General features: G+C 55.9%; 1 protein-coding gene across 1 annotated transcript in view; it reads left to right on the top strand.

The window, feature by feature from the left end:
* Positions 1 to 12000, top strand: part of MYO7A (myosin VIIA) — a 102653-nt gene that overhangs the window by 24301 nt on the left and 66352 nt on the right. The window contains exons 5-14 of the mRNA XM_065881628.1: positions 3514 to 3698; positions 4187 to 4308; positions 4395 to 4537; positions 4813 to 4926; positions 6128 to 6281; positions 6965 to 7041; positions 7576 to 7695; positions 8428 to 8570; positions 9566 to 9776; positions 10298 to 10433. Of these exons, the coding sequence (XP_065737700.1) occupies positions 3514 to 3698; positions 4187 to 4308; positions 4395 to 4537; positions 4813 to 4926; positions 6128 to 6281; positions 6965 to 7041; positions 7576 to 7695; positions 8428 to 8570; positions 9566 to 9776; positions 10298 to 10433 (1405 nt within the window). The remainder of the gene's footprint in view (positions 1 to 3513; positions 3699 to 4186; positions 4309 to 4394; positions 4538 to 4812; positions 4927 to 6127; positions 6282 to 6964; positions 7042 to 7575; positions 7696 to 8427; positions 8571 to 9565; positions 9777 to 10297; positions 10434 to 12000) is intronic.

Here is a 12000-nt window from a genome sequence, read left to right as displayed (position 1 = left end):
TCCGGGGACGGATGGGTGCTAAGGTCCAGAGAAAGGCAGGATGGGCCTGGGTCTCATTGTCATCAGTGGCCAAGCCCCTCACTTCTTTTACCTCCCCCACTGCCAGCTCTGCAGTCTCACAGGTGAATTCCTGGGATTTGGGGGAGCCCAGGTAGGGAGGCGAGAGCTGGGGTTCTGGTGCCAGGGTCCCTCCTTCATCCCACTCCGTGCTTATCTGCTGTGCAACCTTGGCAAGTCCCGCCCCTTCTCAGAGGCTCAGTTCTCCCATCTGAGAAGGGGCGTCATGACTACACCTCACAGGGGCCTTCTGACAATACAGAGAGAGATGGCCTGGAAGCTGCAAGTCCTGCGCCCGACAGGGATCTTCCTGGCAGGTGGTGTGTCCTTGTTCTGCTGGGCCGGGTCCTCTCGCTGAAGGAAAAGGCTTCGTTTTTATTATTTAGTTTGAAATGGGTATATGTGCTACAGATTGGAAAATATTCCTTCTGCCACAGAGATGACCACTGCTACTCACTTCTTATCTAGCCTCTAAGAGAAAGACTATATATATATGATATTAAATTATATATATATATATATATAATTAAAAATTTTTTCTACACAAATGATAGCATTTCTCCTCACACTTGTGTGCTTTTTCCACTAGCCCCAGCCCGGGCCATCCTTCCTGTCAGTGTAGGCAGGCCCGCCGCAGTGGTGCTGACAGGCCTGTTCCCTCAGCTCCTTTTCTTGCTGTTTCCTGTGGACAGCAGTGAATTTCTTCTCCATCCATTAATTTAGTGACTCATTCGTTCACTTGCCAAACATTTGCTGAGCGTGTCTTACGCACCATGCACAGTATTGGGCCCCAGGTAGAGAGAGGAGTGAGGCTGGGGGGCAGAGGCCTTGAACCAGAATTATGGAGGAGTCGGGGACCATGGAGGCTGTGATGGGTCACACGGGAGGGTGCCTGGCTTCCTGCGGGGGGAGCGCTCATCTCCGTTTGGACCTGAAGGATGAGCAGGCATTAGCTGGGTGAGGGGGCAGGGGATGGAGCTTGGTGCTTTTAACAGAAGGTTTAATATGGAGGGAGCCTCTGGCTGTGGGATGCAGCTAACGAGGGCCAGGGCTCAGAGGTCTTGTGGGCAGGGGAAGGATACTGACTTTGTCCTGAGGCCGTGGGGAATCTCCTGAGGGTTTTCAGGAGGAGGATGACACAGTCAGATTTTCAGAGCTGACTCTGGTTCCCAGTGGAGGACAGATTGTAGGGGCAAGTGTGAAAGCTGGGAGCCCAGAGGGGAGGCGCCTGGCCGGGGAGGTGGCTGTGCCCACGGAGTGAAGTGCATTGTTATGAAGGAGAGGGAGGCCTCCCGGCGTCCCGCCCTGGTGAAGGTCCGCCCTGGTGAAGGTCCGTGGTGAAGGTCGGCGGTGACAGACGGCGGTGAAGGTGAAGTCGGCGGTGAAGGTCGGCTGTGAAGGTCGGCCGTGAAGGATGGTGGTGGTGCTGTTGGCCGAGCCGGGAGGCAGAGGAGGAGCAGGGTTGAGGGGAGAGTGAGCTCCCGTCTGGACAGGCTGGTGGACATCAAATGGGGGAGGGGGCTGAGGGGTCTAGTGCTCAGGAGGGCCCTCTGGGCTGTGGGCAGAGTAGACAGGGCCATGGGAGCTGTGAGGGGGAGAAGAGGGTCCAGGCCCAGCCCCTGGAAGGCTGCTTGTGGCATCTCAGCGTTCCCTTTGCCCTGTGCTTGGTCTGTCCTCAGGGCCACCTCGGTCTGGCTCTGACTCCCCCCGTCGATCGGTTCATTGGGTCTGAAATAGTGTCTCTGCCTCCTGTGTCTGTAGCTGCTATGCGTTCTCCCCAGCTGCCAGGGTGACCTTTTCCCAGCAATCCTCCCAAGTGTCCTGTCCTTTTATGCCTCTGTGCTTGATCCCCACTGACGAGCCCTCCACTCCCCCGTCCCCCCCCACCACCAATCTCAAGGAATCCGTGTGCTTGGTGCGAGCTGCCAGGGCCCCAGGCTCTCCCTCCCTGCCACCCAGCGTGTGGCTGTCAGCCTCCCCACGCCTCAGGGAAGGGTTCTTGAATGACAGCACGGAGCCTAGCTGGCCCGAGGCCACATGAGGATCATGGGCCAGGTCCTTGAGCATCGCTTTGTTAGGGAAGTATGCAGAAGAAAGGAAGGGAGCATTTGTGGACAGCTGACTCTATACCAGACACCTGTCAAAGGTTGTGCCCTTTGGTCTCTATGACAGCCCTGGGAGGTGGGTGTTAACCATCTCCCTTTTACAGATGAGCAAACTGAAGCTTAGAGAAGCGAAGAGATCTGCCAAAGGGATGGTCCTTGTGGCTGTCTCTCCTACCTGGTCACCAGAGTCTAGCTGGTAGCAAGAGCCAGGGGGAGAGGAGAGTCCACTGGGGCCCAAAAGGACAATGTCTGGCAGGAGAGAAGCCTGGGTCCGGGGCGCTCAGCCCAGGGCAGCTTTGCATGGCCACACCTGCCCCCGGGGTGGGCACTTGCCCTGGCATGCGGTGCTGGCAGCAGCGCCTTCCCTGCACGGCCACCTTGGGCTGAGGCTGCTAGGGCGTGACTGGGGCTCTGGTATGATGCACTGGGCCCTGGGTGGGAGGGGATGGGCAGGGCTGTCGCCTCCGCTGCATAGTCACATCTTTCTTCAACCCCTCCGGGCCCAGATGTCAATAGATCCGTCACCATTTATAAGCTGGGCCTGACCTTTCTGAGTTGGAGTGGGGAGAGGTGGGGAGGGAAGGAGAAGTAACCCCTGAGGGCCTCCCTGTGTCCTGGTGGCAGGAGGGCCAGGTCTTCTGTCCCCTGTGTAGCGGGGCCCACAGCAGGAAATTTTGCACATACGTGCCCTAACAGAGGAGCCCGAGGAGGGAAAGCCCCCAGAAGGCTCTCTGAGGTGTGTCTGGCCTGTGTCCCCACTGCCCAGGATGGCTGGAGGCATCTGTCCCCTAGAGCACAGGGGCAGTGCTGCAGAGACTGGGGCCCACCCAGCCCCTTTAGCTCTTTATGGCTTCATTCCACTCCCCCCTCACCAACCCAACTCCTCCACTCTGGGAAGGTCCAATTTGTGAATTTTACACTGAAAGTTTGGGATGCAGGGTTTGGAGGCAAAGGTGGGAGCCAGCATTTGAGAATTACCTACAGTGTGCTATCAATTTTAAAGTCCACCATCTTCTTTCATAAAGTTATATTATGCCCATTTTACAGATAAAGATAAGGAAATTGAGCCTTTGAGACCCGCCTTCCCTCCCTCCCCACTTCCTCCCTCCTTTCATCAAATGTCTCTGAGCACCCTCCTTTCATCAAATGTCTATGAGCCCGACCCAATGCTAATCTGAAGGCCCCCCCCCTCAGCTCATAGGGAGGTAGGATTCTGACCCCAGATCCATGGGACTCCAAAGCCAGTGCTGTCCCTTCCAGAGGGACGGAGCAGGGCAGAGCCTGAGAGCTTTCTAGAGTCAGAGCCTCCCACATGGGAAGGCGTGAGCTCCCTGTTCCTTGTTGCCCACAGACCTACACGGGCTCCATCCTGGTGGCTGTGAACCCCTACCAGCTGCTCTCTATCTACTCGCCAGAACACATCCGCCAGTACACCAACAAGAAGATTGGGGAGATGCCCCCACATATCTTTGCCATTGCTGACAATTGCTACTTCAACATGAAGCGCAACAGCCGTGACCAGTGCTGTATCATCAGGTGGGCGGCCCGGGACCAGCATGGAGCTCCAGGCTTGGCCCCTAGAACTCCTGCTCTGTGCTCCCGCTAATGCCTCATAATATAGAGAATCACCTCCCCTTTCCCAGGCCTTATACCTCTATTAATGCTACCAAAGCTCATGTTAACTTTTGAGACCAACCTTGTTTACTGCTGGCTCCTGTTAAATTATGGTCAGGTGCAACCTCAGGCTCCTGTTCTCTCTTGGGCAGAGGGTAAAACAACAAAGCATCGATCAAGCATCGAGGTCGTGCCATGCTGTGTGGCAGTATGGATGGAGGAGTGTGTGTGTCTGAATAAGGGGAAAGAAAGTAACCTTTAGCTGTGGCGGGGCACTGAGCTCCTTTCGCCTTCCCCAGACCTGGAAGGTCCTTAGTGTCAGCCCATTTTACAGATAGGGAGCTGGTTGGAGGGGGGGCCACAGTTTAGGGCAGTAACAGGTCTTGCCTCTGCCTGGGGCTCCTCTGCAGTGGGGAGTCTGGGGCAGGGAAGACGGAGAGCACAAAGCTGATCCTGCAGTTCCTGGCGGCCATCAGTGGGCAGCACTCATGGATCGAGCAGCAGGTGCTGGAAGCCACCCCCATCCTGGAAGGTAGGGCCGGGCTCTCAGGGCGGGGCTGGGCGGCTGGCGGTCGATTGACATTGACCGTGACCCATGAACGTCTGCCCACCCTGCAGCATTTGGGAATGCCAAGACCATTCGCAACGACAACTCAAGCCGCTTTGGGAAGTACATTGACATCCACTTCAACAAGCGGGGTGCCATCGAGGGCGCCAGGATCGAGCAGTACCTGCTGGAGAAGTCACGTGTCTGTCGCCAGGTGGGCCTGAGCCCCTGGGCAGAGCTGCACCCGCACAGGAGCCCCAGCCTCAGGGGGGTGTGGGGTGCACACCGTCTGCATGGCCTTGGTTGTCCCTGTGTTGCTGTTCTCTTGCCTCAGTGCCTGAAATCCCAGCAGGAAACCCACCCACGGGGACTTTTTCATGAAAGGCACTTGTTAACATAGTAAACTGTTTACAGTCTGCTTGTCTGTCTGGTTCCAGATGGCCTCCTCCCGCCCTCCCATCCCCCAACACCTTGTGCTCCCATTTTTAGGCCCCTGATGAAAGGAATTACCACGTGTTCTACTGCATGCTGGAGGGCATGAGTGAGGAACAGAAGAGGAAGCTGGACCTGGGCCAGGCCACAGACTATAACTACTTGGCCATGGTGAGGCCCAGGTGGGGCACCCGGGGAGGGGGACACCGTCCCAGCCCCTCCCCAGCTCCAGGCCTGGTGGGTAGGAACTTCTCTGTGGGCTTTCTTCCATCCTCTGACTGGCCCCGGCCCACCATAAGGCCTGTTCCCCACGTGGGCACACATCTGCTTGTACACACATCTAGATGAATTATCACCACAGACACACACATTCCTAAATGTGTAGACATCCCAGGCCCAGGGACGCATAGACACACACATGCCCACGTGTACGCACACCCGGCCCTGTCTGCGCACGTGTGAGGTGATACGTTATTCTTTGAGGACGTGGAGACTGGGACCTCTGCCAGGGCCCCCAGGATTGTAGGGTACAGCCTGCTGTGGCTTCAGCCCCGGGGGCTTACTGGTTGCAGGGCCCTGTTACCAGCCTCTTGTTGTCTGGACATAAAGGAAAAGTGGGCCTGAAACCATTGCTGCCACTCAGCGCCAGTGGTGGGCCATGCACACAGCAGGCTGGACTTGGGGGCACCAGCTTCCCTAGCCCTGGGGGAAGCCCATGCCGGGTTGTCTGGACCCGAGGTGGGCCAGCCACGTGGACACAAGTGTGGGCTATGGCAGCTGAGGGATGTGGGTCAACCAAGGGGTGTGTGTGTGTATGTGTGTGTCTGTGCATTGTAGGTGTGGCAGGCCTTTCTGGACACTTCCCTTAGCTGGCTGGCACACTTGGATACACACACACACACACACACACACACACACACACACACGGATCTCATAGGCACACACAATGGGGCAGACCCCAGGTGATGCCTTGCCTGTCTGTAGTTACCACCTCCCACCTTCTACCCCAGGCTGCACCTTGTGAGGGGTTCAGGTTCCTGAGGGTGGATGTCCATGGGGGGAGAGGGGTAAGGTAAGGCCTTGGTGCTGTGACTTGCCAGGCGGGGTGACGGGGGCAGGCCTGGCATCAGTGACCCGGCTTCTCTCACTCATGGGAAGAAGGGGCATCCATGCTCCCCAGATGTGGGCAATGTATTTCTGAGAAGGCCATCCAGGAGCTTTCTAGACTTCCTGGAGGAATCATAGGTGAAGTCAGTGCTCAGAAACCCAGGCTGGCCTGGCCAGGCAGAGGGCCCTTCAGCCCAGGCACTGTGGGTACCTGTGGCCTCCCCGACACCCTTCTGCACCCCACTCTCCCACCCACTCCCACCAGGGTAACTGCATAACCTGTGAGGGCCGCGAGGACAGCCAGGAGTATGCCAACATCCGCTCGGCCATGAAGGTGCTCATGTTCACAGACACAGAGAACTGGGAGATCTCAAAGCTCCTGGCCGCCATCCTGCACCTGGGCAACCTGAAGTATGAGGGTGAGTGACTGAACAGCCGTCTTCAGAAAGGAAGGCAGGCTAGAAAAGGGAAGACGTTCACTCATCTGACACTCCAGCGATGTGCCAGGCTGGGAGGAGGTCCTCTGAGACAGGCACCAAGTCCACTCTGCTCTTGCCCTGGTGTCCAGCATGGTCCCAGGACAGAGTAAGAGCTCTGGGAATGTTTGCTCTGTATGAATGAATGATCCCAGCTCTAAAGAGCCCACAGTCTAGTGAGTCTTGAAAGACTAAGAGACATGGAGAAAGCATGCACAAGGCAGAAGGAAGAGCCTGTGCAAAGGTCCTGAGGCCTGAGAGAGCAGGGCACATTTGGCGAAAGGCAGACGGTATCAGGCACAGAGCTAGACAAGTTCTCCAAGCCTGTCTCAGGGTCATGGGAGAGGGGGCCGTGACTGCCAGTGTCTGCTACTTGGGTGTCAGGCATGGAGCCAGATGCTGGGCATACATGCTCCCTACCCTCCTGGTGCCCGTGGCTCACGGTGACAACGTTTGTCAAACTGATATTAACCCAGAAAAGCATTTAGTCATGGTGCTGATGCCCTCTGTGGGCAGGGCCGTCTCCCTGAGACTCGAGACAAGAGCCGCCTTGTCCTGCTAGACTGTCCCTTTCCCCCCACGCCCACCCTCTCTTGCCTGACGCTGCGCCCTGGTGCTGCTGACAGACCGTACGTTTGAAAACCTGGATGCCTGTGAGGTCCTCTTCTCCCCATCCCTGGCCACAGCCGCGTCTCTGCTCGAGGTCAGTGAGAGTTTTTTGTCCCCTCGCCTGCTTCTCCCTCTCCCAGAGGAGCAGTTTTGACTTCAGGCTCAGGGAGCTGGGGCCCTCTGCCTGGAGAGTTCTAGAAGTTCGACGTCGAGAACCGGTTGTGTGCAGGATCTGTGTTGGGCACGGGTCCTAGAGGAGGAGTGGGGACCTAGCGCGGCTGCCCCTGGGGAGGGCGTGGAGCATGGGGGGCCCTGAGAAGGTCAGTCAATCTTGTAGTAAAGATTTACTAGGCTCTGGCTCGAGTTGGAAAACTGGTATAAATAAAGCCAGAGTCAAAGCCGGTGCCGGAGGGACAGGGGACATGCTGGGGAGATGGGAGGGGGCTGTTGAGGAGAGAGCAGTTCCTTCTCAGCGGCCCTTGGATGGGTTTGATGACTGGGGAGGATATGGCCGTGTAGGGCAGAGTCTGAGTCAGGCCTGGTGGAAAGCGGGAGGGGTTCTAGGTGTGACGGAGGGAGGGGCAGGCTGGCGGGCGGCTGAGTGGGTGCCTGGATGTTGCCCCACTAGGTGAACCCCCCAAACCTGATGAACTGCCTGACCAGCCGCACCCTCATCACCCGCGGGGAGACGGTGTCCACCCCGCTCAGCAGGGAGCAAGCACTGGACGTGAGAGACGCCTTCGTCAAGGTGGAGTGGCTGCTGGCTCTCCCCGCCCCACGGGAGGTGGGGTTGTTCATGGACAGGAGCCGAGGAGTCCACAGAGCTGGAAGGACGTCTGGGCCCTGACCCCGGTCTGCCCTTGGGTCCGGCTCCAGCCACTGACTCTCTCTGGGGCTTGGGCAAGAGCCTGCCTTCCCCGGAGCCTCATTCGTCTGTCCCACAAGGGGTGGGAGTTGTGCTCTTCAGCGGCCCCAACAGCTTTGGTGCCCTGAGGCCCTCCACACCTGGTCTGCTTCATGCTGAATCATAACCTTTGGTCACTCGGTCTGCTGTGCTATTCCCAGCCCAGGGCATACCCTCTCTGATCTCTCCAACGAAGACCGCCGAAGAGGGGCTGGGTCGGGTGGAGAGGCCCCCAGTCCTGCCATTTTGTCATCCGTTGAGCCCCTCCGCTGTGCCAGGCCCTGTGCTGGGCTCTGGGACCCTCGTGATAATCAGAGCTGAAGGGGAGACAGAGACGGTTGGGAGAGATGGGAGCCGAAACTGCGTGAGGTCAGGAGAAGTTTCTTGGTGGAGCTGACATCTCCACAGAGCTTTGAAGGACAGGCAGGAATTGTTCTGGCAGGAGAGGGTGAAGCTTGGGGGTTTCGTGCTGCAGGAAGGGGCTGGAGCGAGGCCATCGAGGCCCAGGAGCCTGGCCGGTCCTCCTGCGAGGCTGTGGCTGCACCCCGTGGCTTACGTGGCTGCCTCTCCCCGCAGGGGATCTACGGGCGGCTCTTTGTGTGGATTGTGGACAAGATCAACGCGGCAATTTACAAGCCTCCCTCCCAGGAAGTGAATAACTCTCGACGGTCCATTGGCCTCCTGGACATCTTTGGGTTCGAGAACTTTGCCGTGAACAGGTACCACGCGGGCTGTGTCCTGTGGGAATTTTCTTCTGCAACGTGGACTTCAGTGTCAAATCTCTCCCTTTAAACTACCTTTAGCTCCGAGCACACTCTGCCAGGCTGTTGGAAAATTTGACTCCAGACACCCTCTGGGGCCCTTTCCCCTTCTTCCCTGTCCCCTCCAGTCCCTGGGCCAGCTGAGGCCAGCTGGGGTGGTGGAGCGAAGGCTCTTACACCATCACAGACACTCTAGTCCCCACTGCCCATCAGTCCGGTGTCCAAGCTCCAAGGTGCCGCAAAGCAGGTGAGGCTGGGCCTGAGCCAAGCTTGAGATGGGGTGTTGGCCATAGCTGCTGTCCCACTTGGGGGCTGTGTGAGGGGCAGATCGATGGAGCAGGCCCAGGTGGACACTGGAGCTGGAGGCAGCCAGCCCTGCCCCACTTTTTAGCTGTGTGACCCCAGGCAAGTCACTTCAATTCCTGTAATGTTCAGATGTCTCAAAGCCCTCCACACCACCAAAACACTCACACTGAACACATGAAGTGTCTGTCACCTGGGAGAGCACTGAGTTGGTGGCTCAGAGATGTCACTGTCAAGGCCCTTCTTGCCCAATCTCACGAGCCCGCTTCCCACGTCTGCTGACGCTTTGGATCTCTCTTTGAGGCCCCTCCCCAGTGCCTTGGTTCTTCCTCTCCCAGGTGCTCTGCCAGGGGTGTGGTGCCCATCCACCAGCCCTCTCTCAGGGCCTGGTCATGCAGGGAAGAGGGCTCCAGCCTTAACTCTCCTTCCGACTCACTGAGTGACCTTGGGCACCTGTTGTGCCCTCTCTGGGCCTCCGTGTCCTCTTCGGTAATGGAGGGGGTTGACTTGCAATGCTGGTTCACCTCAGAGATTGGAAGTCCCAGGGGCACACTGCACACCAAGCTGGGGCCGGGCCCTGAGCGGCAAGGCAGGGCCTGAACATCCCCCTGCCTCCCGCTGCCACCTGTGCCCTGCACCCCTCCCTGCAGCTTCGAGCAGCTGTGCATCAACTTCGCCAATGAGCACCTGCAGCAGTTCTTCGTGCGGCACGTGTTCAAGCTGGAACAGGAGGAGTATGACCTGGAGAGCATCGACTGGCTGCACATCGAGTTCACAGACAACCAGGACGCCCTGGACATGATCGCTAACAAGCCCATGAACATCATTTCCCTCATCGATGAGGAGAGCAAGTTCCCCAAGGTGGACCTGCAGCGGAGCGGGGCAGACACGTCCCCTCCACACTCTGAGCCTCCGCTTTCCTCATCTGTGGAATGGGACTAATGATACGCGCCTCTCAGAGCAGCTTTGGGGCCGGTTCAAATGAGCTCATCTGACATTTGGGAATTACCTACGGTCCAGTGGGTCCTGGACCAAACTATGAAGATCTAAGCATGCAGCTGGTGCAGAATAGGTGCTCCAGACACAGAATATGTCTTGGAGTGGGGGAGGGGCTGCTCTCATGATTTTAATCACGGGAAATAGATTTTCTAAGCTGGAATGTACTTTCAAGGTTGTGTAATTCCAATTCACCCACTTAACAGATGGGGAAATGGAGGCCCAGAGAGCTCCTGTGTGGGGAATAAATAAAGGGAGGGAAGCTGTTGGGAAAAACAGAAGAGGGGGTGAAAAGACAGGGGGCAGGAAAGGCAGTAGGGCCTGGTAGAGAGTGGGACGATGGGGAGGAGTGGGTGGGCTTGACAGCTGCTGCTTGGTTCCCACAGGGCACAGACACCACCATGTTACATAAACTGAACTCCCAGCACAAGCTCAACTCGAACTACATTCCCCCCAAGAACAACCACGAGACCCAGTTTGGGATCAACCACTTTGCAGGCGTTGTTTACTATGAGAGTCAAGGTACAGGTGGGCCCTCTGGGGCTGGCTGTCTCTCTTTGCTTGTGTCCCCTCCCTTCCTTCCCCTTGTCCAGCCCAGGACAGAGACCAGGGCCCTGGAATACAAAGAGGGAAGGGATGTTAAGAAGCATTGGGCTCAGTGCTTCTTTTTTAGGGATTTAAAAAAAATTGTGGTAAAATATATGTCATATAAAATTTACCATTTTAACAATTTTTAAGTCTCCAGTTCAGTGGCCTTAAGTATATTCGCAATATTGTACAACCATCAGCACTCTCCAGGGCCTAGTCTTCACCCCCAATAGAAGCTCTGTATCTGCGAAACAATAACTCTCCATCCTCCCCCCACCCCCTAGTGCCTGATAACCTCTACTCTACTTTCTGTCTCTATGTATCTGACTATTAAGTACATCATATAAGTGGAAACATACAATATCTGACCTTTCGTGTCTGGCTTATTTCACTTAGCATAATGCCCTCAAGGGTCATCCATGTTGCAGCATGTGTCAGAATTTTCTTCCTTTTTATGACTGAATAATATTCCAGTGTGTGTGTGTGTGTGTGTGTGTGTGTGTGTGTGTGTGTGTGTGTGTACACCACATTTTATTTATCCATTCATCTCTCGGTGGACATTTGGGTTGTTTCCACCTTTTGGCTGTTGTGATGGTGCTGCCATGAACATGGGTGTATACCTATCTTTTTGAGTCCCTGCTTTCAATTCTTCGGGTGGGCTCAATGCTCTTTTGCACATATGGGGAAACTGAGTCTCAGAAGGGGCAGTTAACGTTTTTTTTTAGATCACACAGCCTATTGGCTGCAAAGCCAGGCCTAGAACTAGCCCAGTTACTCACCAAAACTCTTTGAGCAGCTAGACCAAGTTTGGTCTCTGAAGGAGATGTATCTTCTTTTCTCCCGGGAGATACAATTGGGCTCATTTTAAAGCTAGAAGCGAGGAAGAAGGTCAGAAAACGGTCAAGTTTTCCCCACTTGGAATTCCTACAGGGTCTGTCAAAAGCGGGCAGACTGCCCTTGCCAACTGCAGGCCTCACACCCTGGTGCAAAGGGCTGGCCTTGAATGGGCATCAGCTGTGGGATGTATCTGCCCTCCCGCCTTCAGTCCCAAAGGGTCCCAGCCACAGCCAAAGCCAGTGAAATTCCAAACGAACAAGCAAAGAGCCACTGCTTTCATATTTCCTTGTTGAGTTGGTCCAGGAGGCAGAGAGCAAGCCGTGCGGCAATTATGCAATCAGAAGGCTGCTCAGCCCTCATTAAAATAGTGGGTGTGAGATCCGCCCCACCTGTTAGAAAGAAGAAAGCCAATGTTAAGTTTGAAGGAGTGTTTGGACAAACAAATAGATCTGTTGTTTGCAGTGAGAGGGTTTTTTTTTCAGTGCAGTCCAACCAGCGTTCACTGAGCATCTATTATGTACTAGGCTTCATGATGTGGCTGAGGAGACGAAAATGAAAATTGAGCAAACTCTACTCAGTTATAAAATTACAGAATATTATTAGATCTGGAGGGAACATACGGCTCATCTACTTTTATGGATTTGGAAACTGAGGCCCCGAGAGG

The sequence above is a fragment of the Phocoena phocoena genome, chromosome 8 (genome assembly GCF_963924675.1).
Source record: "Phocoena phocoena chromosome 8, mPhoPho1.1, whole genome shotgun sequence".
NCBI classification, from domain to species: domain Eukaryota; kingdom Metazoa; phylum Chordata; class Mammalia; order Artiodactyla; family Phocoenidae; genus Phocoena; species Phocoena phocoena.
The sequence above is the reverse complement of the archived record's forward strand: the minus strand, read 5'-3'. Positions and strand labels throughout refer to the sequence as shown.